The 17,887-nt window shown below is 35.7% G+C and overlaps 5 protein-coding genes across 6 annotated transcripts; all 5 read left to right on the plus strand.

Annotated features, from left to right (window-relative positions):
* The first annotated feature begins 583 nt into the window (after positions 1-583).
* On the plus strand, positions 584-6,807 carry LOC135801974 (senecionine N-oxygenase-like). Its single transcript, XM_065315513.1, has 5 exons — positions 584-973; positions 3,029-3,167; positions 3,231-3,530; positions 5,950-6,264; positions 6,374-6,807. The coding sequence occupies exons 1-5, from the start codon at positions 765-767 to the stop codon at positions 6,683-6,685; spliced, it is 1,275 nt and encodes a 424-aa protein (XP_065171585.1). The 5' UTR covers positions 584-764; the 3' UTR covers positions 6,686-6,807.
* A 277-nt stretch (positions 6,808-7,084) lies between these two features.
* Positions 7,085-9,010, plus strand: LOC135801956 (RNA-binding protein 34-like). The gene is made up of 2 exons (XM_065315492.1): positions 7,085-8,101; positions 8,164-9,010. Exons 1-2 carry the CDS (start codon positions 7,228-7,230, stop codon positions 8,910-8,912), a joined length of 1,623 nt encoding a protein of 540 aa, XP_065171564.1. The 5' UTR covers positions 7,085-7,227; the 3' UTR covers positions 8,913-9,010.
* Positions 9,011-9,047: 37 nt separating this feature from the next.
* Positions 9,048-12,454, plus strand: LOC135801954 (uncharacterized). The gene is made up of 4 exons (XM_065315490.1): positions 9,048-9,186; positions 9,243-9,305; positions 9,371-11,664; positions 11,730-12,454. Exons 1-3 carry the CDS (start codon positions 9,091-9,093, stop codon positions 11,360-11,362), a joined length of 2,151 nt encoding a protein of 716 aa, XP_065171562.1. The 5' UTR covers positions 9,048-9,090; the 3' UTR covers positions 11,363-11,664; positions 11,730-12,454.
* A 281-nt stretch (positions 12,455-12,735) lies between these two features.
* On the plus strand, positions 12,736-17,323 carry LOC135801960 (putative transferase CAF17 homolog, mitochondrial). 2 transcript variants are annotated; one of them, XM_065315496.1, is made up of 4 exons: positions 12,736-13,869; positions 13,954-14,472; positions 14,541-15,010; positions 15,071-15,652. In XM_065315496.1, exons 1-2 carry the CDS (start codon positions 12,853-12,855, stop codon positions 14,089-14,091), a joined length of 1,155 nt encoding a protein of 384 aa, XP_065171568.1. In that variant the 5' UTR covers positions 12,736-12,852; the 3' UTR covers positions 14,092-14,472; positions 14,541-15,010; positions 15,071-15,652. The 2 variants fall into 2 exon arrangements, with proteins under 2 accessions (XP_065171568.1, XP_065171570.1); XM_065315498.1 differs by lacking the exon at positions 12,736-13,869 and adding an exon at positions 16,033-17,323 and having other exon boundaries at positions 14,088-14,472; positions 15,071-15,977.
* LOC135802011 (cysteine-rich DPF motif domain-containing protein 1) lies at positions 17,183-17,593 on the plus strand. Its single transcript, XM_065315552.1, has one exon. The coding sequence runs from the start codon at positions 17,183-17,185 to the stop codon at positions 17,591-17,593; it is 411 nt and encodes a 136-aa protein (XP_065171624.1).
* The last annotated feature ends 294 nt before the right edge of the window (positions 17,594-17,887 follow it).

Genomic DNA, 17,887 nt, shown 5'->3' on the forward strand with positions numbered 1-17,887 from the left:
TGGAATATTTTGTTGACCTTAAGGAATGATTTAAAAATCGTTACACAGTAGGAAAATTACAATTTCATAAGCAAGGTATGAACTGTAACCCCATTGACGAAGGTCTTGCATTATACTTGTAACCAAACATGTTTTGCTCTTCTTGCATCAATAAAACTGACGTAAAACGTAAACTTTCGATGCAACAATAAATACAGTAAAAGTTTACACAAGTCCACAAGTTTAACTGCAATTAACTTTAATGCACAAGCGTAAACATTTCACACGTGTAGAAAAATTAGAAAATGATTAATAAACAAATTTATATCTGAATGTTTATATGATGTAAACATTGAAACTTATTAATAATTTCCCAGATGTAAATATGTTTATCCAATTTAGTTACAAAATACGTAATAACTAAAGTGTGCGGAAAAAATGGTAAAACCAATTCGTTCAACAGTCGTTGTTGTCAAGTTAACTTCGCTTATTTGTGAATTATTTGTTTTTTCTCGGCGTGGTAGTGATAAGCGACAAGACGTTACGCGCAAACGCTTGGTGATCAATAAACGGAAGCGACTTCCTAAAACTCACATATAAAGGCAGCCTCGCGCCGGGGAAATTAATCAGTGCTCAAGTGTAATTAAGAGAAGAAATTACCATATAGACAAGTGAAGCGAATTCGTAAATTGATTAAACGCATCATATATATTCAAATTAAAGTTTTGGAGTTGAATAAAAGTTGAAAATTTTTATTTTATTTTGGTTAAATGTAAATTTGAAAAATGTCGCTAATGAAGAGTATGAAAAAGGTAGCTGTCATCGGAGCCGGTGCCGCTGGCCTGGCTTCCGCTCGACATCTCATCGCCAACGGCTTCGAATGCACCGTCTTTGAACTTGCACCGGAACTAGGCGGCACCTGGCTGTACACAGACGATGTCGGAACCGACAAGTATGGTTTTCCGGTTTATTCTGCCATGTACAAAGGACTAAAGTAAGCTTTTTTGCTTGTTTTAGTTATATTTGTTTTTTAATGCATGAAAAATATTTTTTCTGGGGGATTTGGTCACTGATCAATTAGAATTCAATCAAAGTAATAATTTAAAAATGAAATTATGCAAAAATTTAGTTGATAATCGTTTTATATCAAAAATTATTCATAAATTCGTGATATATTTAGTTTTATTGAAGCAAATTTTAATTTTTTGCATTTTTAGTTAATTATTTTATCAAATCTTATTTTTAATCTGTTTTGCAACTATTTTAATCATATTACAATTAATTTTAGAGCAATTAAGTAATTTTACATATTTTTTGACATTTTTTAAAAAAACTATGAATTTTATTAGTTTCCCTGCCAAAAAACCTTCTCAATGAGTTCAAATATTTACCTACTTTAATAAACTTGCATTAGCCTTGAAATATTTCTACTCATAACTTATCACTACTCCAAAAACGATGTCTAGACCCAAATATGCGAAAAAATTCCGCGCTCCGTGTCAGAGTTTATCGCACAGACATAATCCAAACATTTTTGCGCTGTGCCCCAAGCAGACAAAATAATTAATTACCGCTTATTGTGCATCTTTTGCTTGTGCGCGGAATTAATCGATGGTAATAATCGATGCGCCGCGAAACCTGAGCGAAGCGCGCATCCATGACGACAAGTCGCGCGCCGCGTTTGTTCCATCCATCCGTGGCAATCGTTTTAATCATCTAAATTAACAACCGAATCGAGCGTGAACGCATGAACATCAATTAGTTTTCTCGAATACCTATAACAACGATTTTTCTTCTTCGACAATATTCTCATCTTTGACTTATCCAATTAACATTGCTCGATGTATCGGCATCGATAGTGTGATTAGTTATTTAAAATTTGTAATTTTAATGAATTTCCAATGTTTTTCAATGCGTATCTACTAAATATTTGTGCGCCTCTTAATTTATTTATACGTATGCACTTGCAACGCTGAGGTAACTAATGAATATTTGTTTTTTACCAGACGTGCACGAAAATTATTAATTACACCCACGTTATCAATCAATGCTCTCGCTCGGTACGCACGTCCGCGTGGCGGAATACAAATGATGCATGAAGTTACTGTAAACGCCAGAAAAAAATGAAAAACGCCGATGTAACAGAACGGATTCCTTCTCGGGTAGTCGGAATTAGTTGTAATTAATCTTTGAGTCAAATTTTCTTCCGTCAATTTTTAAATTATTAACGAAAATCAACTAAATATCTTTATCCAGAAATTATTCTAGTGAAAAATCTAACATTCACTCTAAAAAACAGTAAAAGTTTTCTTATATGAGGTTATGTTGTAAATTTGCTACTAAAAACACAGAAATTTACCGTTTCCTGTTTTGCTACATCATAAAATCCAGATTTTTACATCATTTTTTTTAATTATTCACAAATATCAACAAAATGTTTCAAAATTAATTCCAAAAATTATTTTACAAAGCAGTCAAAGTTTATTTACCGCTAAAAAACAAAGAAAATTACAGTTTCCTGTAATTTTTCTAAAATTACTAGGTTAGGACTTAGTTATAACAAATTTTATCATTATTAGCAGAGGCCGCTGCACACGTTCTTTGGCAAAAAAAGAAATATAATTATTATTTCTTAAATTTTCTCTCCAGCTCATAACAATTCCTACCAACTCAAAACCAAAGCACACTACCATGAAAAAAGCTCATACCTATGAGCATTCTCTGCGCATCTATCCGAATCGATAATAAATCACTTCTCCATTTTATTTCTTCTTGTTTTATCGCGTCGTTATCGCGCACGTAATAGTTTCAACTTCGCATACTCACCCATACGCTGACCAGCACCGGCGCGCAATGAATAACAGAATACACATAAACGTAAGCTCACTAAAGATGTGGAAGCACGACGAACAAATAATGAACTCGCTTCGAATCAGTGTTCCGCCAGTGTCGATGGCCACTGATTGCTTCGGACAGTCGAAACGCATTGAAAAATAACGCACGCCGAAAGAAATCGACGCCAATCATAACTTATGATTACTATTTTCAGAACCAATCTACCCAAGGAGGTGATGGGCTTCCCGGATTTTCCAATCTCTAGCCAGACGAAATCGTATCTAACACAGGCGGAGATTTTGATGTTTTTGAAAGAATATGCGAATGAGTTTAATTTGAGAAATCACATCAAGGTATTAATAACTAATTAAAACAAAAAATATTAATAATAAAATTTAATTTTTTGTTTTATATAGTTTAACCATCATGTTATTGATGTGGTTCCGTGCGATAACAATAGATGGCGTGTGCATGCAATTGACAAACCAACCAATCAGCGTTTAGAAGAAGTTTTCGACGCTGTAATGATATGCAACGGTCATTACAATGATCCTGTCGTTCCGGAATTAGATGGAGACGAATTATTTTCAGGACAAATAATGCACAGTCATCAATATCGTGAACCGAAAGGATTCCAGGATAAACGTGTGCTTGTCGTTGGCGCTGGTCCCAGTGGTTTGGATCTTGCTTGGCAAATATCTCGCGTTGCACAAAACGTAAGTAATATTTTTTTAATTTCTAAAAATTTTGAACAAACTGTATGTATGTTCAAGTAGTTAAATCAAGATATGAATAAAAGATGCAAATGTATACGCAAGTTAAGTATCACTTTTCAAATGCTTAATTTCACGTCGGTGGCGTTAATTAAAACTAAGCGGCAGCAACTTAGCTTATTAGTTAATTAGATGTAGCATTCGCAAAAACGAACGGTGAAGTACACCACGGACATGATTGTGTATAGATTGACAATAGGAAAAAAGCGCAGCAAACGCCTCAAAGAAACGTGAATATTAAGTCGGAGTCGGCTGCTAATTAGTGGCATTCTCACAATATCAATTATACGAAATTGCATCGAGTGCGCTTTGCATCGTGCACGCAAAAGGAAAAACGAAGCGTGGCGGTGGCGCAAAAAGCGCGAATGTGCGCCCGAACTAATTGACCGATTGGAGATTGGACACCGTTGCGCGCGCGAGAACAAAAACCGCGTCCGCCGCGAAAAAGAGGTGAGGCTGTAAATTCGAGATCAAGCCGAAGCCAAAAGTCGTCGGAAACAGTTAACATTTGTAACGATTGGCTGGTATTACTTGCCATTGGCTCTCATCACGTGTTGTTAGTATTTTACCAACACAACACACACGCTGTCATTGGCCAACATAACACGAAAGTTCAACCGCAGGCTGGGATTCGAACAAAATATTAGATTTCTAACGCTCGGCGAAATTTTGCGTTGTTGTATTGATTATGGACGTGGATGATGGCTTTGAAAAAGGCTTAGCGTAATTGTCTGCATTAATTGTTAGCTACACGCCTCGTTTTTGTGGATAAAACGTAATTAACGTCGGAGCCTGCGCGCACCGTGTCGTGCGATGTGTTCCCAAGCATTTTCGTAAATTATTAATTAACAGTTTCCCGTTTGTTTCTGAAAGCCGCGCAGACGCGCATTGCTCACCGGCCGTAAAACTTATTACTTACTCGCGGCGTGTGCATATAGTTTTAATGAAGATAAGTAGTCCTCGGCGAACTTGCTCATCTTTGAAGATACGAATACTATTCCAAGATAAATTATGTTTTTGCAACTATCGGAATTAGTTTCAAGTAAATCTATTACAAATAATTATTTTCCATTGATGAAATTGCTGCTATTTCATTTTTTAAATCAATTTTACGTAATTTATATTCATTTATAAGTTAAAATAATATTTTTTAATTAGACGCGAATTTGAATTACAATTTTTAACACCTAAAAAAATTAAACACAAAATTTGTTATCTTAAAACAGCTAAAACATTAAAATTTTAATATAAAACGATGTAAGGAATTTGTTTTCACTCCTATTTACACATTATTGAATCTGGTAGTTATTCCAATGATTTCGATAACATGAAACGACTTGTAAGTAATGCGCGTGGAGAAACTTAGCAAACAAGCCAAGATTAAACAAGCGGAAAACAGCAGCTAATAATGTATCGTGTGCACTTGTGCGAAAGCGCAGAATAAAAGTGCAAGCACGTAAATAAATGAAAATAAATTTTAGGTGCAACTCGTTTCACTGAGTTTTCCTTAAAACTTAAAATCTTGAAGATCTTGAAGTACTTTCGCACACGCAAAACTAATTTTCTTCAGTTATTCGCGAGAAAATTTATTATTTCCATTAAAATTTTAACTTCAAGTAAAATTATTTAAGAAATTAATTTTTTTAACCGATAAACCAGTTAAAACCTGTTTGAATGAATTGATTTTTAGCCTAGAAATTACAACTACGTGCGAAAACTCATTTGTTTCGTAACATTAATTCACATAATATAAAATAATAGACCATCGATAAATTGGGTCTATCAATATCGTAAAATCAAAGCAATTATAAGCGCGGATACACGACGTGATCGCCGCTCTCGCCTCCAATTGCATTGCGGCATCGTATTTCTAATATTATTACTGACTGACACCACCAACAACCCAGCGGTGCTCACTAACAACAAGCGCGTTATTGATTATCTTGTTTTTAGATTTATTGGAAATTCTCGCGGGCCTTTAAATAAAGGTTGCAACGCAACGCAAAGAATTTTTCAGAAAAAAACAACATAAAATTCCATGCGAATCCAAATGCAATTCTATGACTGTGTTTACTATGACGATATTAAGACTTATTGATACAAGAGTAATAATTTTTAATTCAAGGCTTCAGAAAAGACTTGCAGTCTTGGCTCTTGACTCAATCTGTGATCACAACTAACGCAATTTCGTTTTCATGGCGTTTCGGTTTCATTGCGTCGCCTCGCCTTGCATTTAACATCAATTAAACGTGTAAGAATCGATCACGTTTCAATCGGTTTTATTGCACCCATCGAACATAACTCTCCGACAAAGAATTTCATGCGGATGAGAAATTTTATTACAAAATGTTTTGTTTTTTAGGTCGTATTGAGTCATCATTGTAAAGAGCTGAAGACAAAGTACCCAGAAAACGTAGCGTTGAAGCCCGATGTGGAGCGTGTTGTGGGCGCGAACCGAATTCGGTTTATCGATGACACCGAAGATGACTTTGATGTGATATTCTATTGCACTGGTTATCGCTACAGCTTCCCGTTTTTGCACAAGGATTGTCGCATTGAGATCGTTGAGAATCACATCGCGCCGCTGTATAAGCACATGGTGAACATTGAAATGCCGACAATGTGTTTTATTGGGATTCCGTTCAATGTTTGCGCTTTTCAAATGTTTGACTTACAAGTAAGTGACTTTAACTTTTGCAAAAACATTTTATCTTATGATTTAAAACCTTTTTATTTATTTTATATTAATTTTTTGGTAATAATATAATAAAACTTACTTTTTATAGGCACGATTCTTCGTTGCATCCCTAAACGGTGTTTTTACACTACCTTCCAAAGAACTTATGTACGCCGATTTGTACGATGACTTGCAGCAAAGAGAAAACAAAGGTTACACGAAGCGACAAGCACATTTAATGGGACCAGATCAATTCGATTACTATGAAGATTTGGCAAAACAAGCGAAAACCACACCGATTCCTCCAGTTATTGTAAAACTACGTGATGAGAGTGTCAAACGTCTCTACGATGATCTGATCAATTTCCGTGACGATAACTACAAAATTCTTAACGATAATACTTTTGTTAAAGTCAACTAACAGTTTTAAACATTATTTTATTGTGAATTATTTCATGCCAACGTATTTTTGTAGATAGATATTTATATTATGTTCTAGTTATAAGTTTGTATTATTCTTTAATAAATTTTTAATATTGATAATCTGATTTTGTTGACACAGCGCCAAACCTTTTTAATCAATTTTATTGACGCGAGGTGTAAATAAAATGCACCAGCTGGTACATACTGCGCCATCTGTCGAAACGCGCTTGTACTTTCGCAAGACAAATTCAAATGCATGCTGAATTTAAATTAATCATTCCTATTACTGCATATTTTACTCATAGAAACATTATGTATATTTTGTAATATTATTACTGGTACGACTATTACTTATCAATTTCTTAATAATATCTCAATGCGCATTAAAATCGAGTTCAGGCGCTACATAACCTACTAACTAACCTCGCAACAATCTTGTTTGAATGAAGAAAACACACCGAACCCACGTGTTTGTCGATTGTCGTTACATTTCTGTTTCCTCGTGTTTTTCAATCTCGAAATAAAGTTACAACTCACAATATGGAAGAATATAAACTTGGTGCACTGGGCGACCTGATTTCCGGAGGAAAATCACCTGGCAAGGGACTAGGGAACAAAAAGTCGCCTAACAAACGTGCAGCAGGCACCCCAAATAGCAAGGCTGGACCTATTGCCAATGCAACACCAAATGCTAAACGCACACCGATGAAACGCAAAAGCAACGTGGGTCAAAACCCAAGCCCCAAGAAAGTGAAACAACTTACTACAGAAGAGGATGATGAAGATGATGAAGCTGAGGAAAATCAAAATAATTCAATAGAATTTAATCCTGAAAATGATGCAGCAGAGGATTCTGATGAGGATGAAGAAGTTGATGAGGAGGAAGATATGGATCAAGATGAAGCTGAATCAGATGAAGAGGGTGGTGAGGACAATTTAAATGAAGAAGATGATGACAATGATTCTGATGAAGAAGAGGAAGATGATGATGATGAACCTGAAGAACAGTCAAGTAAACTCACAAATGAGAAAAAAGGAGATGCATCTAAGCTTAGAGAACTCTTCACAGATAGAACAATTTTTGTTGGCAATATTAAAATTGGTTTACAAAAGAAACTGGTTATAAAGCATTTCAAAAAGTATGGAGTTGTTGAATCTGTCAGATTCAGATCAGTTGCTGTTGAGAATCCCATGCTTGGCAAAAAACTATCCATTCAGAAGAACAAGTTACATGCTCAAAGGACCACCTGCAATGCATATGTTAGATTTGCAAATGTTGAAAGTGCTCAGAAAGCTGTTGAGGGAGAAAATGGGAAAGAATTTTATGGATTACACATGAGAGTTACAATGTCTTGTACAAAGTCTCTTTCCTATGATAACAAGAAAACCTTGTTTGTTGGAAACTTATCATTTAGTAAGTTAAACATTATTCGTAAATCTCAAATGCATATTAATTTATTTCTGTTTGATTTATAGAGGCTGAAGAAGAAGCCCTGTGGACTGCGTTTGCTTCTTGCGGCGAAATTGAATCGGTGCGCATTGTTCGTGATAAACGCACGAATGTATCCAGGGGTTTCGGCTACGTAAACTTCAAATCACCCGACTCCGTTCAACTAGCTATGGAAATGGGAGATGTAGTTATATTCAATCGTACTGCGCGTTTGTCCACCAGCGAGTTTGTTCAAAAAGAAAAAACTCTCGACCCGGCTAATGATTGCTGCGTATTCATCGCTGGTTTCAGCGCAGGTACACCAAAAGGCGCCGTTATATCCGCGTTCCAAAAAATTGGGCCTGTCGCAAAAGTACGTTTAGTCAAAGATAAGTTCACACACAAAAACACTGGCTGCGGTTTTGTTACGTTCAAAAACACGGAAGCGGCGCAGACAGCGTTACAGAAAGAAGTACTGATCAACAACCAGCTAGTACAAGTACAAGTTCCGAGGACTACATTAAAAGGCGCGAGGAAAGCTAGAACTGAATATGATGCGAGTCCGAAAAAGTTCCCCGCGTATAAGGGAATGCTACATTTACGTGGGCCGAAGCCAAAAGGTAGAGTTGGTAAACCGTTGAAAAAGAACGAGAAGCGAAAGAGTACTGGTGGATCTCCACCGAAATCCTTCCAAGGATCGCAGGGGAAGACCAAGGGAGAAAATGATAAAGGAAAAGTCAATCGCGGACAGTTGATGAAGAAAAAGATGGCGAAAAAAGTAGCACCTAGGGCGTAATGCATTTTTTGTGTTATAATATGTTTCTTTTAACTATTTTGTTCCACAACATACATTTAAACTGACTTATATAATTATACCTAATCGCTGAAATCATATTTCCTTCGAATTTGTTTTTATTTGTCTAACTAATATCTGATAAGGAAAGAAAAATTATTGGTTAGTGATATGGTGAAACATGTTCAGTCTAGTATTAGATTGCAACATGAATGGGCGTCATGAGTGCCATATCAGAGGTTTGTCTAAAGAGGATTTATTGGCAGTTATACGAACAGTATGTTTCTTTGTGGCGTATTTCATTGTGCACTTTTATAATAACTGTATTTTTAGAGCAAATTCAATGAGATAGCGGATGTAATTGAGACATTCAATATTTGTGGTAGTGATTTACTCGTGAGTATTCAGATTTTTGGCTTGTTTATGAAAATATGAACAAATCATGGATTAAAATGTTGTAGGATATGAAAGAGTATGATGCTTTGCGTAAAGTTGGACACGCAAATCGCAAACTCTTTGTTGAACTTTTGAATTGTGTCCAAGAAACTCCCCAAATATTGTTTCCTCTTAAACCAACATTGAAACCAAGAGTATCTTTTATTTCGAGGCAAGTTTCATCGCCGAAAGAGACTAGTAAAGTAATTACCAATGAATTGAATGGAATGTTTGCACAATTAAACACTTCTGACGTGTTTAAATCTGGCAAAAATGTTAAAGAAGATCCATCCTCTATGACGAAACAAATTTTATCGCCTACAGAAACTTCTAAAGGAATGACCAACCCATTGAATGGAATGTTGGCACAATTAAGTAGCCCTGAAGTACTTAAACCTGTTAAAAAGATTGAAGAAGAACAAATACAAATTACAGAAACTGAGATTAAAGATGTTAGATTACTACCAGAAGTTGATTTAGATCAAATAAAAAATTCCGTAATGAAGATGTTGCCCAATATACTCAGTAGAAATAAAAGTTTTAAAAAGCCGCCACCACCTACTTCGCCAAAACCAACGAAGCAAAGAAATAATAATAAACTTCAAGAAACTACTGCAGCAGTTGTTGAAACAGTAGATTCAAAGAAAGAACCAACAGGAACACATCAAAATACTAATGGTTTTAAATTTGCTTTCTCTCAAAAGGAATTGATTGAATTAGATTCTAATCCAAAAACACTTTCGTTCGATGATCATAATTCGGATCAATTTTACAAAATACCAAAGTCGTTTTCACCAAGAATTGAGCGAAAATTAGTCAACAATAACATCCCGGAAAAAGACGACGATAATATTCCCAAAACACTTTTGTTCGATGGAGATAATTCGGATCAATTTTACAAAATACCAAAATCTTTTCCACCAAAAATGGAACGAGAATTAATCAACAATAATATCCTGACGTCCGATGATCATAATTCGGAGTTATTTTACAAAATACCAAAGTCTTTTCCGGCGAAAATGGAACGAGAATCAAACATGAATAATATCCCGGGAAAAAGCGACGATAACGTTTCAAGAACACTTTCGTCTGAGGAAGATAATTCGGGACAATTTTACAAAATACCAAAATCATTTCCACCAAAAATGGTACAAGAATTAATTAACAATAATATTAGGCGGAAAAACGATGATATCGTTGCACTTTCGTCCGATGATCACGATTCGGAGCAATTTTACAAAATACCAAAATCATTCTCACCAAAAATGGTACAAGAATTAATCAACAATAATATTCTGCGGCAAAACGACGATATCGTTGCGCTTTCGTCCGATGATCACGATTCGGAGCAATTTTACAAAATACCAAAGTCGTTTCCACCAAAAGTAGAACAAGAAGCAATCTACAATGATATCCCGGATATAAACGCCAACAAAGTTAACGAGAATATATACGAGACTACTCGTCTACCACGTTCAGACGATGAACCTCCAGAATTACCGGAGCGTCCAGCCAATCTGATATTTACAGCTAAAAAAAAACAAATCAAACAAAGACAGCATTCACCGGATGACGAATCAAACAATCACGATCACTTAGACAACGAACACTACAGGAGACTTCCAAAACTTTCCAGTCAGCCGCATATGCCACTACCTCCTTCACCAGCCGAGTCTCTGCTAGTGCCTCGAGACACACTTCGAAGTAACCAATTTTTCAGAGATTGCACTCGTTCGGAAGCCGTGCAACTACTAGAAACGAAAAGAGTAGGCACGTTTCTCTTGCGACCCAGCTCAAGACCACAGTTTTGGGGTGTACTGGTGCTTAACGGAGAGTTAGGCGTGCAAAATATTCCACTTTGTTATAATAATTACACAAATGAGTATTATTTTGCTTCAAAATCCGGAGATCTACAAGCTACACGTTTTAGTAGTTTTGATTCATTGCTTAATTATTATAAAGATCATGCTATTAATGGCGAATTGTTGCTAGGTTCAGAGGTCAATATATTAAGTTAATACAATAAAATTGGTGATAATAAGTCATTTACACCAGGTGAACGAAATTCCATGAAAATTTACTATTTGCTTATCTCACTTTGCTCATATTTGTACTGATATAACTATGCATCATGTGAAACACAACATGGGCGTGTATCAGACATACGTGCAGTTTAAACAAAATGGCAATCAGGTACTCGTATAAATCGCAGCTTTCTGCAATGACATCGGCAGATTTAGTCAATCAAATCAAAGGAACAGAGTTTTCTGATGTTTGTGATGTTATAGAATTGTTCGAACTCTCCGGTAGCGATATAAAGGCAAGTACACATTCACAATGTGTATAATCATACATTACTGATCGTACTTCTTTACTTTATGATAGCTGTTATCTGAATTAGACTTACAACTGAAAATTGGACCGCAATTAGACAATTTAAAACTTCAGAAGTTCCGGGCGTTTGTTCACGTCGTGAAAACACAGCCACATAAATTGATGTATTATAAAGAATTAAGTACATGTGCTAACAAAATGGCTGAATATTCTTCTGATGTACAATTTAAAGTACCGGCATCACCTGATTATGAAGTACCACCGCAGATTAGTTATACTAACCCATCTTCGGCCAGAACACCTTCAGTTTATTGTCAACTGCCGAAAGTTGACACCAACGCTCCATTTTTACCAGAAGAAGTTTGTTATTTGGAACCAATTAAGGCGAAAATACTTGGTAGCACTATTATTGAATCGCATCGGTTCTATAGATGTGTGGATCGAAAGCAAGGAAAAGAACTGTTGAATAACACACCAACTGGAACTTATCTTCTGAGACCTAGTGGGGAGTCGAGTTTTTTGGCTGTCCTGATGATACACGGTAAATTTAAGACGCAGAACATTCCGATTTGGTTTAATAAGAGTACTGAGCAGTTTTACCTGAATACATCGGAAGATTATGGCTCGTTGAAGACGTTTCGCACTGTGGATGAGTTGTTACAGTATTATACAGTTAATGATATTAATGATGATAAATTGTTGAGGAATAATGAAGATAGTATACCTCCTGTACAAGTTAAATAAATGTTGTAGTATAAAGAAAAATTGCGATGGAACCAAGTCTTTAACTAGTGAAAGTTAACAATGTTTTTTACATTTAAAAAGAATAAATCTCTGTATAAAGGTTGCACTAAAAGAAATACTAAATATAGCTGCGTTATAAAGAGTAAATTCATGTTAGTTCATTAATTAAGTTTGCACTGCGATTGCTTTGCTTCTATGACTTTTGCTGAATTAAGATATAATTTCAAATATATTTGGTGCCAAACGAAACGTTTTCGGTTGGCATCACTGATGCTAACCTAACCAAACAAACCCTTTTTAAAACTAACCACGTGCTTAGCAGTGGTAACCGCATTTTGAAAACGTGCTCTGTTCTCTTCGTGCGCTCGTCCTGACGAACACGTGTTTTTGTATTGTTTTCTTTCGTAAACGTGTTCCAATATAAACGAAAATGACCAAACTAAAAGTAAAAACGCCCAGCAAAGCTACCCCAAAGAAAAATAATAAAGAAGTAGCAAAATCACCGGCGATTACTCCAAGTAAACTCACACAGAAATCGCCTAAAAAGCAGAAGACTCCAGAGTCCCGCAAACGCGCCTCGAAAGCCGCAGAATTGGTTGAAGATGTGAGTATCCTCAAGAAGAAGGCAAAGAAGGAAAAGAATGGATGGAAAAAGCAACCAGAACCAGAAAAAGAAAGCGATTCTGCAGAAGATGCCGCATCTGTTAATGATGTTAAGGAAGATATTGACTCTGATGAAGAATCTGACATTGAAATGACTAATGCAAATGGTGGACTTAATGAAGATGCAGAAAATTCTGATGTAGAAGAGGAATCTGAGGGTGAAGATGAAGAGGATTCAGAAGCTGAGAATGAAGAAGCTAATGGAGAAGAAGCAAGTGATGAAGAACTATATGACACATCTACAATTTCTGTTAAACCTATCAGAAGCATGACATCTCCAGAAATCATAAAAGAATATTTTGCTAAATGTGGCCAAATTACAAACTGTCAATTAATAGTGAACCCTAACACTAAAAAACAGAAAGCATTGATTACATTTCAAGATGTTGATGAAGCCAAACTTGCTGTGGCTACTTTAAGTGGATCATTATTTCAGCATTACAAAATCAAAGTTCAACTTGTCCAAACATCTTGTGGCTTTGCTGAAGATGGCTCAATTCTCATCAAAAATTTGCCTCAAGATACTGGTATTCAGTCATCAGAAGTTCTTGACTATGCAAAGGATGCTCTGACTAAGAGTTTTGGCCCAGTTAAAGATTTATTGCTTTCATCAGATATGCTTCAGGCTACTGTTCAGTTTGAGGACAAAGCAGCAGCCACTGCTGCTTTAGCAGCTGGTAGTTTCCAGTTGCTTGGTTGTAAGGTGGATATTGTTCCTTATGGAGATGCTGCTAACCTACTGTGTCCCCTGACATTAGAGTTGTTATCTCTGGAAAAGTTGATGGTAAGTGTAAGATAATTACATAGATTATTGTAAATTTTTAGTTAATTAATACTTAATTTTTTTTAAATATTTTTGTAATTTCAGACGTTACTGAAGAAGACATATTTAAAGCAATTTCTAAAGTTTGTGATGTTACACCGGAAACCGTCGGTCAGGCTTCAAAAACCCATATTACTATTGGTGTTGAATCTGAAGAAAATGTTGTACATTTGCTGGGATTGAAAACCCTGAAAGTAAAGAAGATTCATTTTGATATCCTGCCCGACTTGGGTAGCAAACATTTCTATAATCCTGTCACCAAAGTGTACGGCAGACATCCAGCGGGTGTTTTCGTAGAGAATCTTAAAGTGAACATGGGTCATTGGGATAAATACAATGCGTTAAGCGTTTTCGGGCCCGTTCAACACCTCAACTCAATTAATAACAATCACAGCGCAATTGCTATCTATGAAAAGAAGAGCGATGCTCAAAAAATTCTGCTTGCTGAAGAGATTTACATTAAACACTTTCCTGTGTCTGTCAAGGCTGTTGATGGCGTATATAAGCCAGTTGAGAAACCTAAGTATGAAGTTGGGAATACTGTTTACATAACGGATAATGTTGGTAAGCATATAAAGATTAACTTTGTACATTATGGAAATAATAATTAAAATATTTTTTTCTTTGTTTAGATCCTACGAACGTTACGAAAGTGATGAAACAGATAAACATAATGAAGTTGCCCATTATTCGAATTGTTGAAAGTGACAATTTCTTCAAACCGGCGTTCTTTGTTGAATTTGAAAATGCAGATGACGCCCAAAAATTCGTGGACGCGACAATAGAAATCGACGGAAAAGCAGTGCATACTGAATTTTACGATCCGGCCAAACACGACAAAAGTACCGTACCTGAGGGTATAGTTTTGGTGCAGAACCTGAAGTTATTCACAGAGGAAGTTGATTTGTGGAAGGCTTTCCACGACTTTGGCAAAATCGCTAATGTTAAGATTCTAATTAATGGAAAACAACAATTGAGATGCGCATTCGTTGAATTTAAGGAGGCCGCCGGCTGTAAGAAAGCTGTAGAAGCTAAAGAAATGGACGTCAAAGGCTCAATTGTTACGATTTCTGTGCCCACAACTACTGAGATCGATGAACTCGTAAGTTTCATTGAAATTTTGATCATTTATACGTAAAGTTAATCTTTTTTTTTTAATTAGCGCAAGAAGATGAGATTGAATAGCCACAAATTGTATAACTACGTTCGGTACAACCGTCTTGATGCACCGGGACGAGGAGGTTTTAAACCATTCCGAGGAAGTTTCGCAACCAGACGGGGAAGTTTTTCACCAAGGCGAGGAGGTTTTATGCCAAGCCGAGGAGGGTTTAAACCGTCGCGAGGAGGAAGAGGTTTTGCACCAATCCGAGGGGGAGGAAGAATGGCTACACCAACACGAGGAGGAGGAAGAATGGCTACACCAACACGAGGAGGAGGAAGAGGTTTTGGATCAGCGCGGGGAGGCAGATATATGCATTGAAAATAATTTTAATTACTTCTATACTTCTCTATACATCAAAGTTACTTGTAATATTTGTTGTTCCAAGTATTACTTTCATTAATTGCAATGAATGCCTTGTTAATGTTATGGAGGTGTTTATAATAATCAACAAAAAAGTGTGTTAACTGAACTCACATCTGAGTTATGAATGAATGCACAAGTTATGGTAATTGCCTACAGTTATGTTAGTTATGGTACTGTAGCTATCAATGAAACGCGAATATATATCCTACATGCAGCTAATTGTTTACACATGATTTTTTTAAATTTAAACCTGTTTAATCTTCAAAAATAAAGATTTAATACTGCTCTCCAAGTGATTGCCACATGCTTATATGTATTGTGTAGATTTATGATTCAATAGCAATGAAAAAGAATTGCTATGTATGAACATCATGTATCTCCTTGATACCACAGTACAATAATATGAATAACATTGATTATAGGTTGAAGTTATGAAGAAATGAATGTCAGTTAGTAAATCATTAGATTATCTCAATGTTCAAATATTTTAAGGTTATCAGAAACGTTCTGTAAATTTTCTGTTTCAATCAACAACCACAACAAGGTAATTATTTCTACTATACTAAGATCAATTCAAAACATAGATTTCAATCTTGCAGACAGTTCTTATCCGGCCACTCACAATGCATTTGTCTCGCATCACACAGTGCTCAATTCGTTTAAAACCGAAACCTTTCTACAAATTTTACTCCTCTACAACAACAGAGTCTCCCCTAGTGCATGATCAGCCAAAGAACAATCTAGAACATTTACAAAACCGTTCGCTGATTAAATTAGATGGCCCTGATGCATCTGGATTATTACAAGGGTTGATAACAAATGATATCTACCACTTGCCCCAAGAAACTGGCAAACTTAGCAGTATCTATGCCATGTTTCTCAATTCAAAAGGAAGAATCATATGTGATTCCTTAATATACTCAATAGGTGATAAAGACTCATATATTGTGGAAGCAGATTCACAAATAATTGACAAACTAATGAAACATTTAAAGATGTACAAACTTAAAAAGAAGGTTGATATTGATTTGTTAGATTCATACAAAGTTTTTGCACTGTATGACCCCAAAGATGACAAAGGACCAGTGCCAAAGCTTCTAGAATGTTCCAGAGAATCTTCAAGTAGTGCAACTAATGGCACAGTTTTGAAAGACAAATACTTATTTTCTGATCCAAGGGTGCCTGCACTTGGTTGTAGACTTCTCACAAAAAACATTGAAACTATTCCTCCAGAATTGTGTGTGAGTAATGTGAATCCAACTACTGGTGCGAATTTTCGATGGCTTCGATACACTCTAGGTGTTGGTGAAGGAATAATCGATATACCGCCACAAATTTGCTTTCCTCTAGAACACAATTGTGATTATATGAATGGCTTGAATTTACACAAAGGATGTTATTTGGGTCAAGAACTAACTGCAAGAACATATCACACCGGCAAAATTCGAAAAAGACTAATGCCTTTGTTTTTAAAGAAAGAAATAAACCAACCACCATCGGATTTAAGTTTGTATGATGATAAAAAACAAAGTTTAGGAAAATTACGAGGTGTTCAGTTTAATGCAGCCTTGGCATTACTCCGAATGCATCTGGTTGTTGATATTGAGATATCTGTGGGCGAGACTCATGCAACTACAAAAATTCCACATTGGTGGCCTGGATTCAAGACTGCTAAGCTAAAAGATGAAATTGCTGATAAATCATGTTGAAATCAACATTATAAATAGAATATTGTTTCTCTCACAGGGGATGACTTCACTAGAGAATGATCAAACTCCCCAAAAGGAAGAAACAGATAAATTAGTAGAGAACTCGACTGAACCTGAAGAAAATACTGAAGTTGTTGAGGAAAAGAAATACTTTACATGCTCGAGTTGTAATCTACGCGAGGAATACGAGTATTTTGGTCAAGAACCACCGTATACGAAGAGGTACAAGTTAAATGAAGATTGCTATGTGATTGAAGATCCTTTCCAACCGCCAAGGCAAGGAGAGTTCATCATTTTGGGGGCTCATTGTCAGGATTGCAATAAACCAATTTGCAGAGATTCAATTTGTAGTTTCTATTATGATGGAACCTACTGTATTTCTTGTGCCCGGTGTAAAAAGTTTAGTTTTCCAAGTGTTATTCAAGAAAAATTGAATAAAGTCGTTTTATAAATGAATATTATTTGTTTTCTTAACAATCTGAACCCCAAATTAACATTATAAACTATTTTGTATCATATATTCCCGAGAGTTCTAGAAATATTCCTCTGGGTATAAAGGGAGCGTAAGGTTACTGCTTCTAGCGCCTTCTAGAACCGAAGTTTCTAGAATATTGTCAATTAATTGATAATTAGGCATATCTATGAGTAAATACAGATATATTAGATTAAAATATAAACTTTTCTTCAATTTCTTCATTTTTTTCTTTAAATTTAAAAAGTTTTTATTAATTTAACATGAATTTTA

This window comes from Atheta coriaria, unplaced genomic scaffold (genome assembly GCF_025399875.1).
Source record: "Atheta coriaria isolate IRGN ID8LTWV9N9 unplaced genomic scaffold, Caltech_Dcor_3.1 hic_scaffold_14_pilon, whole genome shotgun sequence".
Lineage (NCBI taxonomy): Eukaryota > Metazoa > Arthropoda > Insecta > Coleoptera > Staphylinidae > Dalotia > Dalotia coriaria.